This window comes from Glycine soja, chromosome 1 (assembly GCF_004193775.1).
Source record: "Glycine soja cultivar W05 chromosome 1, ASM419377v2, whole genome shotgun sequence".
Lineage (NCBI taxonomy): Eukaryota > Viridiplantae > Streptophyta > Magnoliopsida > Fabales > Fabaceae > Glycine > Glycine soja.
Window position 1 is genome coordinate 49,211,728 of NC_041002.1, and position 19,859 is coordinate 49,231,586.

The window sequence follows — 19,859 nt, forward strand, 5'->3', positions numbered from 1 at the left end:
CAAAATTCTAAAACTACAAAGGTAACCGGGCTTGTTTTAGGTGTTGAAACTTGAAAAATCAAGCTGAGACCAAATGCCACAGTTATTTCAGAAACTGATTCGTATATTGTATGTTGTACTCTAGTAGAGTTTATTGCCAAGGTTTGGAGCTGTTTAATAATTTTAGTCAGTTATCTACTCATATGAATGCGTCAATCCATCTTTCAAGTAATATATCTTATACTCAATTAACGTAATACTCCATCTAAGTAGTGGAATTATTGTACTTTCTTTATTTTTATTTCTCATGATTTTCCAAATTTTAATTTAGAGCATTAAATTGCTTTCAAACTAAATCCATATTCACCATACCAATTTTTTATTTTATTTTATTTTGTACTTTGGAGATCCATAAAATTGTGTTTAATATTCAGGGACTAAAATATCAGAGATTGCTTTCTAAATTTTGTTTGAGACGTGAAATTTATAAAGGTAAAAACATAAAATCTTCCATATGAAATATACAAATAAATGAGAAAAAACACATGACATCGGTCATAATAAAAGTGGACTTCAGTGGTACAAGTTGATGCAGTTACTGCATATGTTTCAGAGACTTTCAATCAATCTCTCTATTTAAGGATGTTCTCATTTCTTAGTCCAAGTCTTATGTAAAATCATGTTGCAGATTCAATGTTTAAATAAATTGCGAAAGCAGTAAATCTATTCAGCGACAACTTTTGTAGGTGTCATACAAAGATCAAACAATTTAATCTGGTGTTTTTTCTGTCAGTTTGAGACAGCAAGTTAGCAATATATGAAACATTGAAGAGATCAAATTACACTTTCCACTCGTTCGTCATTTTTTAAATGTATCTGTTATTGTAATACTTCCGAATAAAAAAACTGACACTGAAGGTGTTGATATAAAACAATATAGAAGATGTAAACTGCACCTGAACATACTGAGCTGATGTAAGTCTTGTTAGTTTCACTGCATGGATGACTTTATGTTGGAGTCCACCTAAACCAAGACAATCTCATTATGTAATTTATTCAAGCAGCTTTCACAATATATTGAATGCAGGAGAATGACTTGACTTGCCCGCAAATTGTTCACGTTTACATATTTTTTAAGTTTCTGTTAAAGTCCATTTTTCTTTTCTGCTAATTAATGTCTAACTAGCTTGCAACCTGAGTTATTTTTTCTAGACAACACTATAAATTTGCATGATCCATTATCTGTATGTCCTTTGAGGAGTTGACTGTGTCTACTATGTATAGAAAATGTGGCTTTAATTGCAGCTGCTATTATTTATAAGTTCCTCGAGTTGATAGATCCTGAAGACATTAGGTAGGAGCTAGTTCATATATTAAGTCTTTAAAAAAAGACGGTGTCATCTTTATTTGTTAGTGGGGAAATTGCTTAAGGGTGGAGTCCTCATAATTGTGTGCTCTGCCAAGTCTGGTTATGGCTAGAGAAGTGAGAACTTACTTTGTAGCTTGAATGTGTGAGTGACTGTGGAAGCAATTGCTTTTTCTACGACAATTATGTGCCCCAAATTACAAGATGATTTTAAGTTTGGATTTATGCAAGTTTTCAAATGTGTATGCATCACATCACTTCACTCTCCAAAATCCCTTATTTTAAAAAAGTCAAATCCAACAAATAGAGGTACTTAGACATTAGGAGGAGGTCTTACTGTCACTAATGCACTATTTGACTCAAAAGAAGGGAAATGAGAAATCTAATAAAAAAAAAAAGGAAAATAAGAGCTTTTAATGTGGAGAAGTAAGAACACCTTATTTGATTTATAAGGCGGAGAAGAAAAAAGGAAATAAACAAATTTATTATTATTTAATCAGGGTAGTCAAATATAGCCATTATTAACTTAAGAATAATTTAATTTAGGGGAGCCAAAATAGTGTGGAGATATTCTTCTCTCTCACTTCTCCAAAATTTTGAACCCAACATGAAAATTTTATAAAAGTCCTGCCTTCCGCCTCCCTCTATTTCTGTACAATTAAACACCGTGTGAAATAGTTTTAGGAGGTAAGGAACTTTCTCACCATTGAAACTTTGCAACAATTTTTTTTATTAATAATAAAAATGCTAGTAAGTGCTTTAATGAAGAAAGAATCAAGATAATGATAACCAACAAAATTCTCCATAGCTGAACCATAATTTTTCACTCACCCACACGAAATAAAATTAAAAAATGCAAGACAAATATAAGACAATCCTACATCTTTCAGGGTTTGTTCCAGCATCCTCAAGCTTTACCCAAAAATGTTGAATTCTGTTATCACCGTAACATAAAATTCAAGGATATAACATTATCAACCATTTAAAGCTAGTATATCTCATCATCAGGAATATCTGGGGTTAGGAATTTCCTGGGGTCTTTACTTATTTCTTCATAGTTTAGTGTTGATTTCACTCTTTCTGGCACTGGCATGAGAGGAATAATGCTATCTCTATCGATTACACCATCAATAATTCCGTATTCCACTGCTTCAATTGGAGACATATATTTATCCCTATCAATATCTTTCTGCACTTGTTCAAATGAGCGTCCAGTGAAACTTGATATAATTCTTGTGATATTATTCTTGTTGTGCATAACTTCTTTAGCCTGAATTTCTACATCTATAGCTTGCCCACTAGCACCTCCAAGAGGTTGATGAACCATAATTCGTGTATTTGGCATAGCAAAGCGCTTGCCTTTGGTCCCACCACCAAGTATAACAGAAGCTGTTGATGCTGCAATGCCGAGTGCAACTGTGGAAACATCGGCCCTCACAAGCTGTACAGCGTCATAGATAGCCATTGTAGCACTAAATTAAAAACAAGCAAAGTAAATAAGCAGTGAAAAAGGAGTAAGGCATCAAACAAAATAAAAACTTGCAATGAAAAGCATACCATGCAGAAAAGATTGCTAATCAACTAGAACTTGACACAACATAACTCCAAGCAAACCTATAGGCTATACAGACTTCCAATTAATTCTCTTAGCTGCCTAACAGCATAAGGAACCAAGTTGTAAACCCGAAAAGAAAGCAAATATCTTGGTTTAATCAGCATTACTAATTCAGCCCAAAACAGTAGGAAAAAGAAGCTCTTGTTGAAATTAAAGAAATGGCAGGCCCTTCAGATATGGCCTTAGTTCTCGTTACTAGAATGGAGAAAGAGAAGAGTATAAAAGCAAAAGGAATAGATGAAGAGAAAACTCTTCATCAATCAAATCAGAGGTCTCCATTCTCTTTGCATACACACCAAAGTCACTCCTTTGAAGTAATCATTATACAGGAAACCATGAAGAGGATAAGAAACCACTTCATCTGATAACATGCTAAAACAAGTAGCTGCCATTGAAAATTTTAGAATTCCTCTCCAACAATAGGCACCAAATAATAAATAATAACAAACACAGCACACAGCCAAAGTGACATGCCAGAATCATTTGCAGCAAGATCCAAGTCTCTAAATCCTAAAATCTTCAAAAACTGAAGTCTTTTATAGAGATCGGATATTTCTTTAAGGGGACAGGATTTCAGAAGATATGGGAAATAAAGGACTTCTTTTACAAATAATTTGGATATTTCAAGGGGCACATTGTTTATTTGGTCACAGGATAATTCCATAACAACATCAACAGGATAAAGCATGGTGCAATTAATATACTAGCACAGGAGGGAAAAGTTACACCTTTCATCAAACAACAAGCAAGATACAAGAAAATGGGACATAATGGAAGGGGATTGTTTTTTCCCTGAAATTAAAGATGACCACTTAATAGTTTGAAGCCCATAAAGCACATTAGCTTGTAAAAGTAAGAAAATTGGATTAATGAATATAATGCAAATGAAATAAACATTATGAATGAAGTGATATAAAAGTATCAGCCAACCATTTTGGTGCTACGATTGTCGACAGAAACCCTTCAGTACAATTGAAAATTAATTTGTCAATTGATGACCAAGCTTATAGTTGAAACCATATCAATTGTCTACACACCCCAAACTTTGTCTCATTCACCATATGGAATAGAATTCTTTGCAGTGTACCTCAAATCATGTCAGACATGAACACAAAAGATGTTTTCCTTGATTGTTTTAATTTAAGTTGAAATTAAGAAGCATAGAGATGGTACAGACATGAACACAAAAGAGGCACCCAGTAGCATGGCAAAATCTAAAATACTAACCACTAAGGAATCAAGGACACAACACATCATAGACAAATAGAGATATGTAGGTGTGTGCATATGTACATGTGTGTGAAGTGAACTGTGAAGGTCAATCTTATGTGGAAATGAAAAGAATTTAGATTATCAGATTTGTCAGAATAGACAAGACTAAAACATCAAGTCATAAAACATTTTAAAATGCTCATACACAACGACTTGATGTTTTAATCTGGAACTCAATCATGTGTACAAGTCTAACAATTAAGATTCACTCCTCTCATTTTTCACATAAGATTGGCATTCCCACTATTCCTTAGAACCACTCCTTATATCTGTCCTGTCAGTGAGCAAAAACACCAAGGAACAAAATTATAACTTAAATAAGCCCAGTACACCTTAAACCATGTTTAGAGTTTAGACTCTATTTAACAATTGTTAAATATCGAAATACATCATTTTTTTGTTCCTACAGACTACAAGTATTGTATAGGTGTATGTTACCCAATAAATGTTAAATATGACTATATGAGCATGGCTCTTTCTATAAGCACATGCTTCAAAGTTGCAAATGCATGACTGCCCAAGGTTTGGTGTGATGCCAAACACAAATGGGTTATACTTGAGTAGGTTTGGCTTTCAGTGGAAAATTAATAAGAAAACAACAACAACAACAACAACAACGCCTTATCCCACTAGGTAGGGTCGGCTACATAGATCAACTTCCGCCATAATGTTCTATCAAGTACCATACTTCTATCCAAATCATTAAGTTCGAGATCCTTCTTGATAACCTCTCTTATAGTCTTTTTGGGTCTTCCTCTGCCTCGAATTGTTTGCCTTCTCTCCATCTGGTCTACTCTCCTCACTACAGAGTCTACCGGTCTTCTCTCTACATGCCCAAACCACCTAAGTCTATTTTCCACCATCTTCTCTACAATAGGCGCTACTCCAACCCTCTCTCTAATAGCTCCGTTTCTAATTTTATCCTGTCGAGTCTTACCACACATCCACCGCAACATCCTCATCTCCGCTACACCTACTTTAGTCTCATGTTGGCTCTTGACCGCCCAACATTCTGTTCCGTACAAAATTGCCGATCTTACCGCAGTCCGATAAAACTTTCCCTTTAGCTTGATCGGTACCTTTGCATCACATAACACCCCCGATGTTTTTCTCCATTTCATCCATCCTGCTTGAATGCGATGATTCACATCCCCTTCAATTTCTCCATCATCCTGTATTACAGACCCAAGATATTTAAACCGTGTGACTTGAGGGATAATATGGTCTCCTATTTTCACCTCTGAGTTAGATACCCCCCTACTTTTGTTGAACTTACATTCCATATACCTCAAGAAAACAAAAGCAAAAAAAAAAAGTGGAGATGACAAAATGAGAAAACTGAAGGCATATTCTGTATATACTTTCATACTTCACTTTTCACTTAAGCAAACATGTGATTTAGATATTTCCCTACCAGGAATACAAATATTGATGTATTCAGTGCCTTCAAGTACATAACACAAATCATTAATTATCTGTGCCAGAAAAGACAAAAACAAAAAAATCAAGAGCAAATGCCAAATAGACTGACTCTCCTATACGTTAGGTCAGTGCACCTTGCATTTAAGAGTTCAGCTAACAAGCTTTCAGTGCTTCCCAGTTTGGTCCGTGAGTGTATTGAATAAAACATGAGAAAGGATAAAAGAAAATAATGCATTCAGTTAGTTTTTATTTTCAAATTAGTTGGGTGGCTTCCACTAATAATTATAAAATGCTGCTTTGTTTTCACTTCATTATCTATTTTCAAGATTTCAGAATTTTTCACAAAATCATGAGACAAGGTGACATTTTTGCAATTATTAGTGAAAAAACATCAAATGAAAACAAAAACATAAATATTGCAATGCCCCAACTAAAACTTCTTATTCAGGGGACAATATCTCCTCCTAAAACGGCAAACTCAAAATGCAAAAGCTACAACTAAGCAAAACACTTCAGCAGAAACCAGGAAAGACCTTGCAATGCCCCAACTAAAATGAGAGGAATAATATCATCAACATTTGAAAGCCATTGAATTGTATAAATATTGAATAGTATAAACTGCAGGCATGAAAACAAAAGGACTTTCACTGTCAACGGCCCAGTGAAGGGTTTTACATATACCAAAACACTATCAGAAATCCATAAGAAGAAGAAATAAAGACCATCCCAAATTAACCATAGAACTCTTCCTTGTTCAATTGAATGAACCTGTTGATGTTTTATGTCACTTCATTCAAAGCAAGCTTCAAGCAGCAGTATAATCAATTAAATATTTGGTTACCACTTACCAATAACCACTGCAAACAGTAATTTAAACAACAAAATAATTTATTTATTTTTCAGTTCCCCACAAGTATCTTCCTTCAGAGATAGTCTTATTTGAGACAAGACACTGTCTGACACTAAATGTGAATATCTCCCAGGCTATTCAAACCTTAGTTCATCACGTGATGGAGATTAACCCCTTCCACTAGAACTAACCCTCGTTGGTAAAAGTTCCACCTATCCCTTACTCACTATATCCTTATTTCTCGGGAAAAATTCAATTAAAAAAAAGGTGTTTTTACTACTACCCTTTACTCTTCTGTGCCCAATCCACTTCCTTTATCATATACATACATTTGCTATACCATTCTAAAAAGGAACTCAGACAACACAAAAACAAAAACCCTCATTGGTTAGACTTCCCATCTATCCCTAATTCCTTTATATCTTATTTTCCTCAAAATTTCAATTTTTTTTTAAAAAAAGGCAGAAAAAAAAGGTGTTTTTACTCCTACCCTTTACTCTTCTATGCCCAATTCACTCCCTTTATCATATAAATTTGCTATACCATTTCAAAAAAAGGAACTCAAACAACACAACAAATCAAAAACCTCGTCTAACCTGAGAGAGCCACCAGTGGAATTAATAAAGAGCCTGATATCCTTAGTGGGGTCTAGGGCATCCAACAGCAGCAACTGGCTCATGATAGCATCAGCCACAAAGTCGTCGATGCTGCTCCCGAGGAACACAATCCTCTCCCTCAGCAACAGCCCCATCACGTCGCCCTCCGCGCCTCTCGCCGCCGTCGAAGGCGTCTGGGGCGCGGAGAGCTCGAAAGTGAGGCCCGGGTTCCGAGATTGAGACCCAAAGTTTGGGATTTTGGAGGGGATTGGCGAGGCCGTGAAGACACACCTTGCGGGGGTTTTGGAGGGTTTGGAGAAGCGTGAATGGGGTTTGGGGGTGAAGAAGGAGGAGGAAATGGGGGACTTAGGGTTTGAGGAAAGGGTGCGAATGGAAGAAGGTAAAGGGTGAGAGGGAGAGATTGAGAGCAAATCCATGGTGTGAGTGTTGGGGAAGTGCACGACTTCACTTGCTTTACTGCAGATGATTAGATAACCTGGATTTTCTTCTTCTTTTTTTACTGAATTTCTTCTCTCTTTTTTTGTTTTTATAAGTGTACGGTATTTTCTGAATGACTTTTCCGATATAAAATAATTACTTTTATACTCCTCTTTTATAAGAAAAAAAACTATTCTTTTTTATAAATAAATTTTGGTTAGTTTAATGTATCCCTTTTCATCCATTAAGATTCACGCTTGCTTAATTTTAATATATTAAATTTTAAATATTTAATTTTGATTTTTTATATCTTCAACAATTTTATTTTAAAAATAATCAATTTAACATCCTATTTGATAAAAGTAACTAATAAAATAATATAAATCATAAAATTATAATTGATTTTTTAAAAAATAATCAATAAATTAAATAAATATATTAAAAATAAAAATATAAAAAATTAAGAGTTAATATTTTAAAAAAATACTATTTTAAATATCTTTTAAAAAGCACTAAAAATTATTTATCAAATAATTAAAATATATTAACAAAATGTGAATAACAACTAAAAATCATCACTGTATTATTTAATTTTAAAATTATAAACTTATGAAAATACATTATCATTCATCATCTCTTCTTCTTCGACCTTCCATCATCACCCAAAACCTCCACCATAAATCAAGAAAATCATAATCCAATTGACAAATCAAAATCCTAAAGCATATTTCAGCTTCAAATAAAAAATTCATAAACAAGCAAAAATCTCCAAAATCACAACCCTAATTAAGGAAGCGCGTACGACGATAGAAGAGAAAACATAAGTGTCGCTGCACGCGGTGACAGTGAAGATGGAGATGATCGTGGCGCTCCCCAATGTCATTGAGGCTAGATCTGGAACTTGTCGTCGTTGGTTGGCTTGGTGAAGACGAGGGCAGATTTGGCTGAAAGTTGAAAGTTACTACAAGTTCGTGTAGGGAGAAAGGAAGAAAAGAGAATAAATTAAGGGAAAATAAAGATGAAGGTTACCAGAGATCTGGCTTGTGATTTTTTCTATGTGTGGTGAAGGTTTTGGGTGATGAAAGAAGGTTGAAGAAGATGAATAGGACATGGATTACAATATTTTTTCAGAAGTTTATAATTTTAAAATAAAATAAAGATACTGATAATTTTTAATTTTTACTTATTTTAAATTTTAAAAAACTGATAGAGTTAAAATCGAAAATGAAAAAAAAAATATTAAAATAAAAATAAGTATAAAATTTAATAGATGAAAAGTAATATTAATTTTATTTGATAAGGAGTTTATGTTTAATATTAAGTTTTAATAAATGATAGTTTAAGAAAAATATTTATTTTTTAATTAAATTTTTTTCATTTTAATGAAATTAAATAATTTTTTAATAAGGGTAAAATGAATTTCATTTGCTTATAAAAGAGAATGTAGGGAGTATGAAAAAAAATTAAGGTGATGAAAATGAATAATTCTTTAAATGATGCGAAGTTTGTTTTAAACAAAATGACAAATTTAACTGGTAAAATTTTAGTTGATGAAATTTATATTACAAGAGTGTGGAAATTTTTTATTCAATAACACACAATAATATTTTGTTTTGTGTTTGGAATAACTTAGAAGTTAAAAATATTTCTCTTTAACATACATTTTTTTTTTGCTGATTTAAAGTTTAGGTAGATTGGATTTCTATACCATTATTTACCAACAAGATTCTCTCACATCTATAACAGATGTAAAACTTAAGTCCTTTTAGGATATGAATTTATTTTTCTTATTAGACTAACTTTTGTTGCTACTTTTAACCTAACTTAATTTCTTGGTTTGAGAGGATATCAGGTCCAATTAGACTTATCCTATGTTTGAATACTTATTTTCTAATTAAAAAAAAAAAAAAAGTCCCCAATATGAAAAATCTAACTAATTTGGAATTTGGACTTTCTATGATACAATAACATGGAACAGAAACTGGCAGAAAGCAACATTCAAATCTGAATCCAATAAAATTGTTTTTTTTTTCTATGAAATTTCTATTTTCACTCCCCTAATTACTACTACACTTTCCTTTATAATTATTTTTCCTAAAATAGCCTAGACATTGCACTCCCCTTTCCTTAATTCTGCCAACCTCTAACTACCACCTCCGCGGAGTGCGTGCAACCCTTACCGTCTGACTATAAAGTGAACATTCTGCACCAAGTCGCATGTCCCCTTTTATCTACAAACCCTAAGATTCATTGAACCCGTTGACACTCGCACAAAGCCCCTAATAGGCACGATGGATGGCATAATTAAATATTACACACCATCTAAATACATTAGTTAATTAATGTTGAGAGAAATACTTGAAATTAGGTCACTAGACCACCTACAAAATTAAGGAGTAAACAAGAACAAAAAGAAACAATGATTTTGGAAGTGTGCATAATTTCATGAACTTCTCTCACTCTGCTTTGACCTAGTTGGAGACACAATAAGAATTATAAAAAAGGAGTGTAATTTCTAGACTATTTTAGTAAAAATAATTATAAAGCAAAGTGCATTAATAAGTAAGTAGGATGAGTAGAAATAACAATTTTCTTTTTCTAACGGTTTAATTGATATGGGTTGGGCTCACAAGTTGGTCCAAACTCATGACCACCCTTGATACATATCAAATGGTTAGTATAATTTTTTTATAATCTTATTAGATTTTTTATGATTTTTTAAATAGTTCTTATACAAATTAATAATATTATCATATATAATAATTTATACTGAATGATAATATATTTTTTTCTGATATAAATTGATAATGTATTTAAATTAAAATCTTAATTAAAATACATATAAGATATATTCTTTTACACTAACATCTAATTATAAATTGTTATATATAGTATGATTATTGATTTTTATAAAATCTATTTTAAAAATTATATTTAGAATTAATTATCATATATAGTATAATTATTAACTTTTTTAAAAATTGTATCTAATGTGCTGTAAAAAAAGTTGTATCTAACGTGATTTTTAATTAAATAATAGTGTATAAATTTAAATCAATTATCAATTCTATATTATAATTTCCTTTTTAAAAATTATATTCAATGTCACAAGAAATCAGACAATATTTATTTTTATCTCATACTACAAATATTTAATTGGTAATTTACCTTTTCACCTTCCATTTGTCCATACTTTTCTTTCTCTATAGTACATATTGACATCGTGCCCTCCTATCTTTCATCTTCCGTTTAATCATAACTTTTCTTCTCCCACTGTCCCTTCAAATTGACTTCCTTTCTTGTCTCCTTATGTACATGCAATTGTAATCCTTTTCTTACATATTTTTCTTTTTTATTATGTTATTGTTTTGTATGATTAGTTGGTATATATTTGCAGAGACTTTTCTTTTAAATAATATTAAAAACAACATAATAATATAAAATATAGTATATTTTAAATCTCACACCTGTGTTATTACGGTAGTTTAGTTTAAACATAAGTACAAAATGTCATCCAATCTTAAATTGCTAGCGACAAAATTATTGTTTTGGAATAGTTGAGTTTTCAGAGTTGATAAATAAACTAATTTTAGATTTTAAATTAATTAAAATTGTGAGAATCTTTACATTATCCATATTGGTAAAAATTTCTACCATGTATAGAAGTCATAATATTTAATTCTTACTTTTCTTGGCATTGAATTCAATTTTGGTCATTCTCTTCTCTCACCAGCTGTAACAGCGGTTGACCTCACACCACCCACCACTGTTCTGTTTCTTTCTATTTGTTGTTTTTTTCCTCAAACAGGACAAAACAAACACAAACATAGGGTAACTGGAATACAATGCAATGCAACTTTGATCAAATGCTGATAAAATTGAAGGGTCCCCTAGATCTTCTTTGAGGTCACTGTTGCATCTCTCACCTCTGCTCCAACGCCACGTTGCTTTGGTCAGTCACACAACACAACCGTTTTTTTTTTTTTTACCCTTCGTTGTTCCATTTCCCAGCTTCTTCCCTGGATCTGCAATTTTCTCTCTACCCGTTGAATTTCTCGTTACAATTTTTAATTTTGCTTCCAAAGTTTGATTATTTTTGTGTTATCATCGAACCCCCATTCCACCAAAAGCGAGTTTTGCAGGTCAAAAACATGCGTTTGCTGGGAGTTGAATCCTATAAGCCACAAGGCATTGCTAGGATCAGTTTTGACTTTTGAGCAATGCCGTGTGAAATGGGGAACTGTGTTTTTCACTGTGATTCTGAAGATTTTGAACATGTGTGTAAGAGGTTTTGTTTAGCTTTTTCTGAAATGTGAATTACGAGTGTGCAATGGCATGGAAGCATGAAAGGGTTAATAAAAATTGGAACTTAAGCGGAATGGGTGATCATGGGTGTGTGTGTGTGTGTGTGCAGGTTGGAGGGAGATGATTGATGGAGTCCAGTGAGGATGGGAGCATGTCATTTAGAGAGTTCCATGCGAATGGAAGCCGCATGGTTACATCTGAAGTTGAGGCCAAGCTTGATCAAGGAAATATTCAAGAGGCAGAAGAGGCATTGCGAGAAGGGTTGTCGCTCAATTTTGAGGTGAGTTTGTTAATGCTCCCATATAGTTAACTAGTTTGTGCCTGCCATTTTTGTTTGCAAAGTGCAATCATTCCCTTTTTTCTCCTTTTCTTTCCCTTTTATGACATTTGGTGGCAGCTGTTTCTGGATTGTGCATTTCATATTTGCAAATAGTAAGAAGCAAAAACCAAGGACCACATTCTCACTTGGATTATTGAAGGAAGCTAATCTCAAACTCCCACTTGGTGTCAAATGATTGCAATAATTGTCTCTAAAACATTTTTTACTTTTTGGTATTTGACATGCAATTATTGCTCATCATGCTTGCTAATTATTTCGATTTCATTATGTTGTCTTGCTATATATTACTGTTTGGAGCAACCTATCGAGACTAGTGGGTGCAAGGTCATTAATCATGTTAATAATGAAATGGTTGAAATTTGGAGGGCATTAGCGTTTTCCTGGTTTTTAGGATATAATTGGATCTTTAATCCTAAGATCAAATTAAAAGGTCTTTGGCATCTATCATGATTTCCTTTACCTTAATTTTGTCTGGTTGTAGAAGTCTCTGGTCCCAACTCCTAACCTTCTACTGAAAATATGTTAATGCCTGCCATCTATAAACTCTTTTCTTTCAATTGTCAAAATTGTCCCCTTTTTGGCTATGTTTGGACTCTGTGATCTATGATTACATTTCGAACAACCAAATTTTTTTGGTTAATTACTACAAATCTGTTGTTGGATGTTACAGAATTGACATAGGGTAGAAATGCAGACAAAAGGAATCAAATTTTAACAAGAAAAAATTGTAATTCCTGCCTTAGCTAGGTAACAGTAACTATTTGTTATTCTCAAAACCTTCAATGACTAGGGGATAATTTTCTTCTGAGTCAAACCTTAGGATCACTCCTTTGCTCAGAATAAAATTTCATATGTGACCATGAAATTTTCTTGTGATGTGATCAGTGCTCTGATTACTCTTTTATGAGCATCAAACATATATGGATTGTAATTTATACACATGAACATAACATAATGTGTTAGATTTGAAGCTAGATAAATATAGCAATACAAGAACTGGATCTCATAATTTGTACAATGAGTAAATTTGATCCAAATGATCCCTTAAATGTTTGTATATGAACATCTTGCATGCCTTGATTCTTGACATTGGATTGGAGCAGCATATTTATTGGGATAAATTAATCAGATGTTTGAGTTTTGCCCAATTGTTACTTTTTAAAAATTTAACAGGAAGCAAGAGCTCTTCTTGGAAAGTTGGAGTATCAGAGAGGTAATGTAGAAGGTGCTCTTCGTGTGTTTGATGGGATTGATCTCCAAGCTGCCATACAGAGATTGCAACCTTCCTTTTCTGAAAAAACACCAGTGAAGAAAGGTCGCACTCGCACTGAATCACCCTCCTCAGTCTCTCAGCATGCTGCTAGTTTGGTGCTTGAAGCCATCTACTTAAAATCCAAGTCTCTGCAAAAACTGGGGAAATTTACTGGTATTGAATATAGTATTGGTTGTTGAAAGTTGTTCTCAACCTCACCTTTACTTTCTTAATATTGCTTTTCCTTCTAAATGAGAATGATTCCTCCTACATTTTTAATATATATTTCTTAATCAGAATGAACACACTGAAATGCTTGTTTGATGGATTCTGCAGAGGCTGCTAATGACTGTAGACGTATTCTTGATGCCGTTGAGAAGATATTTTATCTGGATAATCCTGATATTCAAGTGGATAATAGATTGCAAGGAATAGTCAGCCATGCAGTTGAGCTCCTTCCAGAGCTTTGGAAACAAGCTGGTTGCTATGATGAGGCAATCTCTGCTTATAGGCGAGCCCTTCTCGGTCAATGGAACCTTCATAATGATTTCTGTGCAAGAATTCAGAAGTCATTTGTTATTTTTTTGCTATACAGTGGGGTGGAGGCAAGTCCACCTAGTTTAGCAGTTCAGATTGATGGATCATATGTGCCTAAAAATAATCTTGAAGAGGCTATTCTGCTATTGATGAATTTCTTGAAAGATTTTTGCCTTGGGAAGATGAAATGGGATCCTTCAGTCATGGAACACCTGACTTTTGCACTTTCTATATGTGGTGGAACTTCTATTTTAGCAAAGCAACTTGAAGAATTGAGGCCTGGAGTATACCATCGAATTGATTGTTGGAATACTTTAGCTTTATGTTATAGTGGAGCTGGACAAAATGACAGTGCTTTGAATCTGCTAAGGAAGTCTTTGCACAAACATGAACGACCAAATGACCTTACATCATTGTTGTTAGCAGCCAAGATCTGCAGTGAGGATCCCTATCTTGCTGCTGAGGGAGTGAACCATGCACAAAGGGCAATCAGTAATGCTCATGGCCCAAATGAGCATTTAAAAGGTGTTGCTCTTCGGATGTTGGGACTTTGTCTGGGAAAGCAAGCTAAGGTTGCTTCCTCTGACTTTGAGAGGTCTCACCTTCAGTCCAAAGCTCTTGAGTCATTGGTGGCAGCAATTAGATTGGAGCCAAACAATTCTGATCTGATTTTTGAACTGGCGTTCAGTATGCAGAGCACCGAAATTTGCCTGCTGCTTTGCGTTCTGCAAGGCATTTCTTTAACAAAACAGGCGGTTCTGTATCGAAATCTTGGAGATTGCTTGCTCTAATTTTGTCTGCACAACAAAGATTTTCAGAAGCTGAAGTGGTGACAGATGCTGCTTTAGATCAAACTGCAAGATGGGAGCAGGGGCCTCTGCTTAGGCTGAAAGCAAAGTTGATGATCTCCCAATCACGACCCATGGATGCTATTGAAACTTATCGATACCTTCTTGCATTGGTTCAAGCCCAGAAGAAATCCTTTGGGCCTCTCCAAATTAGTTCAAAGGTAAGATTCTGCCATCTACTTATCATCTTTCAGGACTCCTATGTTTAATATAATAGCCAGGCATGTCAATTTTTTTGTTATTAAATTATGCAAGTCATGTCCTAATTGTAGCTGAATATATGTAATGGGGGAAGTGGGTTTCGAATAAGAACTCTTGAATTTTTCCTAGACCTAATTCAACCCCCCATGCCCAGGATTAATCATTTGTAACGTGGGGATTGTAGGTCTGATTTTTCTTTTAATTGCACTGCGGGCCATGTAGGATTGATTTTTTAAAAAATATTGCATTCCGAAAGCCACAGGGCCAAGTATATTGCACTAGGAAAATTGTGGTGCCTGGTAGATTTTTGGCCAGTTGAGAGTGGCCAAAACATTGTATCTATGATAAGCACTGATACTATCTTGAATTGGCCTGAGCTTAACTCAACCCTAAAAATTAACTCATGAGATAAGGATTGTCTAAGCCTTATAAGCTTTACTTTGGCCATAATTACAGTTGATGGGACTTCAATTATAAATTGCTGATTGCAAAATCAATCTTACCTCCATTTTTTCAACTCTTTCCAGGTTGAGGAGGACAAAGTAAATGAATTTGATACTTGGCATGGTCTGGCAAATTTATATGCTAGTCTTTCTCATTGGAAGGATGCTGAAATCTGTTTGCAAAAGGTCAGGGAGTTGAAGGAATACTCTGCAGCATTGATGCACACTGAAGGCAAGACCAAAACCTTTTTGCTGTTTGAAGTTTTCTATTCAAGCATGTTGAACTTAACCCCACCCCTTTTGATCTAATTGAGGCTGAGGCAGGACCGACGATTGAATCCCTTGCCTGCAAAACTCCTGCCCGATAGTTGCTGTGCTTATGATAGGATTATGGATCCAAATTGGGCCCAATAAGGCTTTAATAGATCTGGAGAGCATATGCTCTTACGTATTCTGTCTTCCTTTTCTTATTTTTGTATAATCTTCCTTCTTGTTAGATAGGAGTTGAATCCTATCAATTGGGGCTTTCATTGAGAGAAGTTTAGGGGAGATTTTGGTGTATGCAAATGAACTTGTTTTCCCTGTGCCTTGTTGGGTCCAATTAAATCCAAATCCTATCAGCTTATGCCTGGTCATAGGCCTAAGGCTGGATCCACATGCCATCTTAAAAGTTTTAAGATTGTAAAGTCACATCCATGAAGGCCATGAGGTAGAGCATAATACCATAACAACCTGTAATGAAGCAATGAGCTAAGATTTATCTGCTTGTATAGAAATATTTGTGTGGCCTACTCTAGGATAAACATTTTATATTTTCCCGTGTGCTCTGCCAGGTGTTTTGTTTGAAGGACGTGGGCAAAATGAAGAAGCTCTTTGTGCTACTATTAATGCTATACTACTTGAACCAAACTATGTTCCATGCAAGATCTCGATGGGTGCTTTGATTCAAAAAATGGGTTCAAAGTATTTGGCTGTTGCAAGAAGCTCACTGTCTGATGCACTCCGAATAGAACCCACAAACCGCAAGGCTTGGTATTACTTGGGATTGCTTCATAAACATGAGGGCCGAATAAGTGATGCTGCTGAATGCTTCCAAGCAGCTTCCATGCTTGAAGAATCTGATCCCATCGAAAGTTTCAGCTCTATACCTTGACCGGATTCAATTCCTAAACAGTTAACTCTGCAACCATCAGTGAGATTTATCTCATCATGTTTTTCTGTGCATACGTCTTTTGAGTTCATTGGGACACATAGAAAGAGTTTAGGAACTGCATTCCTTTTCTTTATAAATTTTTTTTTAAAATTCTTGTCATCACAGACTAGGATCAAAGAAAAAGGATTAAAAACATTATATAGTAAATAAGATAAGAAAGGGATTGATGTTAAACTGGTTGAGGGATGGATGAATTGTAAAGAACTTGAACTGGCAGAGATATTAATGTTGTTCAACTGATGCTTAGCCTTGTAAATGTATTTCGAGCAGTATCATTGTACAGAGAGTAGAGATTCAGTTTTCTTCTTTTACGTGCTTTAGTTTGTTGGCTAGATCTACAAGACATAAAAAGGAAAATGTTAGGAGTCACTTGAACTCAAATGCAGTGTGATGTACATTTCTGTAATTTTTTTGAACTTTGATGTTTTTGAGCTTGTAGGATAAATGCTTTTAAGAACTTCTCTCTATTTTCAGTAAAGAAGCTCTCAAAGGACTTTCGGCTTGTATCCAAACATGCCGAAGTTGTTACATATGCATTATATTAAGCCCTAAATATTTTCCCTCTTCAAAATGGGCACGTATACCCATTTTTATGATGGGCAGATGGCTTTGTTTATTACCCTCACAATGCGCAGCTACTGCCTGTGTTTGCACCTTAAAGATAAGCATTGGCTTCTTGCTGATAACCTAGTGCCTATTTCAACAAGTATGAACAAAATTAACTTTGAATGAAATTGATATTTTAAAATTAATTTTGAAGTAATGTTATTTACATTTGAATACTTTTATCATAAAAGTTAGGATTAAAATTCGATATAAATTTTTTTATCCAACATAAAAACTATCAAAAGTTACATAAAGTTAGAAGCAATTTTGGATTCTCTCTAACATGAAATCATATATGTAAAAAATTATCTAAAATTAATTTTAGACTTAATCAATTATGCTACATGAAATCAAATACACACTTGGAGTTTATTTTTTCTTTTATTAAAAAAATGATATACTGCCTGTATTGTACATTAGAGGATGAGTTTCTACCCGCGTGTGAAATGGCTTGTTGCATCATGTTTAGCTGCACACTGCGATTACTGGTGTGTTGAACTTGTTTAACAAAAATGGGGCTAACTTGTATTAACAAAGTGACACCCAAGCTATCTGCTAAAAGGCAAAGTGGCACGTGCAAACGCTACAGCAGAAATTGTCAAGAGAAAATTGTATTAATCCAGAATCGGTCGTTACTTAACAGTCAACAGATAGTCCAGCCAACTAACCCAACAAAGGGATTCCAAATCAGATACAATTACATACTACATTACAATAACAAAATTTTAGTTCTACTATGAAAATACCAAACTACAGGTTTTCTTCTTCTTGGGTATCGTCGGAACTTTGGAGATGACTTAAGTTAACTCTAGCCTTTTTTGGTTGTGATGACTCTTCTTCTCTTGTGCCATCTTCATTACCCTTCTTCCTCTTCTCTCCCACATTGTCTTCTTCATCAATAGCAGCTGCAGCAGGTTCAGAACTCAAATCACCTTCAGATCCCAATGTGGATGTCTTTGGATCAGATTCTTCAGCTTTATCTTTGTCTTTCTTTCCCAATTCTCCATTCTTTGCTGACTTCTCATATTCCTCCAGAAAGGAGCGGATTTCTTCATTGGTAGCAAGATCCAAAGGGGTCTTTCCTGCCTTTGTCTTGGCACCAAGGTTTGCCCCTTTCTTGGCCAAGTACTTGACGAGTTCCATATGGGAACCTTGAACAGCATAGTGTAATGAAGTCATGCCTTTGCGGGTGGTGGCTTTGAGAGAGGCCCCAGCTGAAAGTAGAGCGCGGACAACTTCTAAATGTCCCTTCTGTGAAGCAAAGTGTATTGCAGCCATGTCATCCATTGCAGAAGCACCAACATCAGCCTTCTGCTTGCAGAGATAAGTGACTACCTCTGCTTGCCCAGAAAATGCAGCTAAATGCAGACTATTGTCCAAAGTTGCTAGTCAAAGAAACATGGTGGAAAGGCAATGCTAGAAAGAATTCCCAAAGAAAAACCTAGAGTGTATATTCGATTCCTATTTTCAAAACAAAATTTAAAGAAAACAGACACCCACACCAAGCTCATGTCTAACCACATACAACACCAGTCCAGGTGACCTACACACCTTTAAGTTAGGGCCATGAAACAAAAGAGGATGAAAAAACATCTCCTAACTGTTCTTGTTTTTTGGTTTCTAAAACACCTGTTTTAAAATCTTAATCTATGTAGGATGAGAAATAATTGTTGAATCGCATCAAATTGTTTTAGAAAAATAATTTTTAAAACCAAAAGGTGAGAAGTAAATCAAACATACCCTTAGTTACCACTTCATCCACATAATTTTTTTTCCAATTCTGCCAAGAATGCAATCAGAAGAAACATTCAACCGGCCATAAGGATAGGGATAGATATATGATGGCACCAACACAGGTTCAGATTAAACAAACAACATCACCCTTTTCATACCTGAAAATCTCTGTGCTAAGGAACACGTAAGCCTTCTCTAATAGGGGTGATTATGATGTAGTGATTTCATAAAATGAATGGTTCAAACAAGATAGGTAAAATATGCAATGCACAGAACAAAAAGAACGAAAGAAACAGATGCTGCAATGAATCATATCATTATAATAACCAGCAAAACGTAATTTTCAATTCCAGCTACTGTGTTTTGTTATCTAGAACAACAACAACGACTAATTGAAAGAATTTAATTGTTAGGGTTTCTATTGCGTTGAGTTTACATAAAAAATAAAATTGAATTAATTAATAGAGGAAGAAAAGAAGTGAGGAAATGAGGAGGATACGGTGTTCTGGAATGCTTATCTCTGGAATTAACGGCCAAAGGATTTGAAGCCAAAATTGAGTTAACGGCGATGAGATCACCGGACCTTGCCGCCGTGTGAAGCTCGTCGGCGGTACTCGGTTTCCGTGGATTACCCATCTGCTCCTTCTTCTTCCGCGAATGCACAACACAACACTCTTCTGCTCAACAACTCTCTTTTCTCCGGTATTTCTTCTGCTCTTCTTCGCAGTTTTGCCAAATGCCACGCCAATTCACCAACGATAAAAAAAAAAAATGGTTTTTCTTCTTCTTTTTTCTTTATTCATTATTTTTTAGTTAATAATAATAATAATAAATAGGAAGCT

The 19,859-nt window shown here is 34.5% G+C and overlaps 2 protein-coding genes and 1 pseudogene across 2 annotated transcripts; 1 reads left to right on the forward strand and 2 right to left on the reverse strand.

The window, feature by feature from the left end:
* Positions 1 to 2,108: 2,108 nt before the first annotated feature.
* On the reverse strand, positions 2,109 to 7,637 carry LOC114418368 (ATP-dependent Clp protease proteolytic subunit 4, chloroplastic-like). Its single transcript, XM_028383677.1, has 2 exons — positions 7,101 to 7,637; positions 2,109 to 2,817 (listed from the first exon to the last, which is right to left on the reverse strand). Exons 1-2 carry the CDS (start codon positions 7,535 to 7,537, stop codon positions 2,334 to 2,336), a joined length of 921 nt encoding a protein of 306 aa, XP_028239478.1. The 5' UTR covers positions 7,538 to 7,637; the 3' UTR covers positions 2,109 to 2,333.
* A 3,626-nt stretch (positions 7,638 to 11,263) lies between these two features.
* LOC114418377 lies at positions 11,264 to 17,134 on the forward strand (annotated as a pseudogene).
* Positions 17,135 to 17,867: 733 nt separating this feature from the next.
* LOC114418384 (putative ankyrin repeat protein RF_0381) lies at positions 17,868 to 19,779 on the reverse strand. Its single transcript, XM_028383695.1, has 2 exons — positions 19,517 to 19,779; positions 17,868 to 18,652 (listed from the first exon to the last, which is right to left on the reverse strand). The coding sequence occupies exons 1-2, from the start codon at positions 19,651 to 19,653 to the stop codon at positions 18,034 to 18,036; spliced, it is 756 nt and encodes a 251-aa protein (XP_028239496.1). The 5' UTR covers positions 19,654 to 19,779; the 3' UTR covers positions 17,868 to 18,033.
* Positions 19,780 to 19,859: the final 80 nt, after the last annotated feature.